General features: G+C 34.6%; 1 protein-coding gene across 1 annotated transcript; it reads right to left on the minus strand.

The window, feature by feature from the left end:
- Nucleotides 1-656: 656 nt before the first annotated feature.
- Nucleotides 657-1,607, minus strand: LOC144254896 (olfactory receptor 6C74). The gene has a single exon (XM_077798699.1). The coding sequence runs from the start codon at nucleotides 1,587-1,589 to the stop codon at nucleotides 657-659; it is 933 nt and encodes a 310-aa protein (XP_077654825.1). The 5' UTR covers nucleotides 1,590-1,607.
- Between the last annotated feature and the right edge of the window lie 292 nt (nucleotides 1,608-1,899).

Below are 1,899 nucleotides of genomic sequence, written 5' to 3' on the forward strand. Positions count from 1 at the left end.
CTATAAGTAATCCATAGTGTTGTCTATAATTTTTATTGGATAACTGCCATAGCAGCAATGTCTTAATCTTTATAACATTTCTTAACGTGTTTCTAAAAATAAATAATCTCTCTAGGGATGGTTAAAAATTTGAAACTGTCAAATTATGTAGTTAAAGAAACATTATTAAATTGATTTCTTCAAGTTTGTACTAAATACTAAAATTTTTAAAATTAGATTTCACTTTCTACATCTACTAATTATAAGCGCATTGGGTGATCAAATCTAGAAAGTGTATTAGACACCATATAAAATATATAACAAATTCAGTCCCTGACTTCCAGCATATTGAGAAGAAATATGGAAAAAATGAATTCTTACTGTCTCCCTCTGACAGAATTTTGAGAGGAAATAAGTACAGCAACAAAATAAATAAATCAAATGATTTTAACCAAAACCAAAAAGTATCTTTCTTATGTGCTCTCGGCATGAAGAAAAACAGAAATAAGTATTAGGCTTTGGAGATTAGGCAGACCACAATAAAAATTATCAGTCAAGAAAAAGGTCATGAGATTTTGAATATAGATATTGAACAGATATATATTGAATATACATATTGAACAGTCCAATCTTCTTAGTTTACTCATAACCTTAGGAAATCATTAAAATGGTTCACTTCAGTGAGAAAGCTTTATGTTTTTGATAATGTGCTGAAAAGAATCTTTCACTTGTTTGTTTCTCAGTGTATAGATGAAGGGATTCAACATGGGGGCAACGGAAGTACTGAGCAGAGCTATACCTTTATTTAAGGACACTCTTTCCTTTGCAGAAGGTTTCACATACATGAAGATGCAGCTGCCATAAGAGATGGACACAACAACTATGTGAGAAGAACACGTGGAGAAGGCTTTCTTCCTCTGTTGAGAAGAAGGGATTCTCAGAATAGTCCTGATGATGTGTGTGTAAGAGAGAATTACCAACATCAGTGTAACCAGGAGTGTCAGAATGGCTGAGAAAAGCATCATTAATTCTATTTGATCTGTGTCTGTGCAAGAGAGCTGAAGTATAGGGGAGACATCACAGAAGAAATGATCTACAGCATTGGTTGCACAGAAATCAAGCTGGAGACCCATGATGAGTGGTGGGAAAATGATCAGGAAACCAGCCACCCACGAAGCAAACACCAGCAGGTTGCAGACTGAGCTTCTCATGATGGTCATGTAGTGCAGAGGCTTGCAGATAGCCACATAGCGGTCATAGGACATGGCAGCCAGAAGAAAAAATTCAGTGGCCCCCAAGAGAATAGTGAAAAACAGCTGTGCTGCACAATCATTGTAAGAAATGGTCTTATCACCTGTTGCCATACTAACAAGAAATTTGGGGATACAGACAGTTGTGAACGAAATTTCTAAAAATGAGAAATTCCGGAGGAAGAAGTACATGGGTGTCTTGAGATGAGAATCCAATAGGGTGAGGGCAATGATGGTCAGGTTCCCTGTAACACTCAACATGTAAGTGAAAAAAAGGAGAAGAAAAACCACCACCTGTAATTGTGGATCATCTGTTAGTCCAAGAAGAATAAAGGCTGTGACCTTTGTGTGGTTTCTCATAGCTGATTTCTACCTTAAAAAAATACATAAAGAAGAAAAAGAAATAGAAATGAAGAAGACAATTCTGCTTGAGATAACTTTTTTCTTGAGATCTTTCATAACCATGTTGCATCCACACCCAACCTCCTTCAATATTATATTCAGCTGTAGAATATTTCACTCATATAATTTTTACTCAAAATTTCACTAAATAAATACAAGGTTCTGAGTTTGTTTTATTTTCTCAAAGTCCATAAATACAAACATCCCAAAGGGATAATATGTTGCTTTAATAAAGTTATTTAAATGTAAAAACAAAATAATACAGAAT

This window comes from Urocitellus parryii, chromosome 5, assembly GCF_045843805.1.
Source record: "Urocitellus parryii isolate mUroPar1 chromosome 5, mUroPar1.hap1, whole genome shotgun sequence".
In the NCBI taxonomy this organism is placed as follows: Eukaryota; Metazoa; Chordata; class Mammalia; order Rodentia; family Sciuridae; genus Urocitellus; species Urocitellus parryii.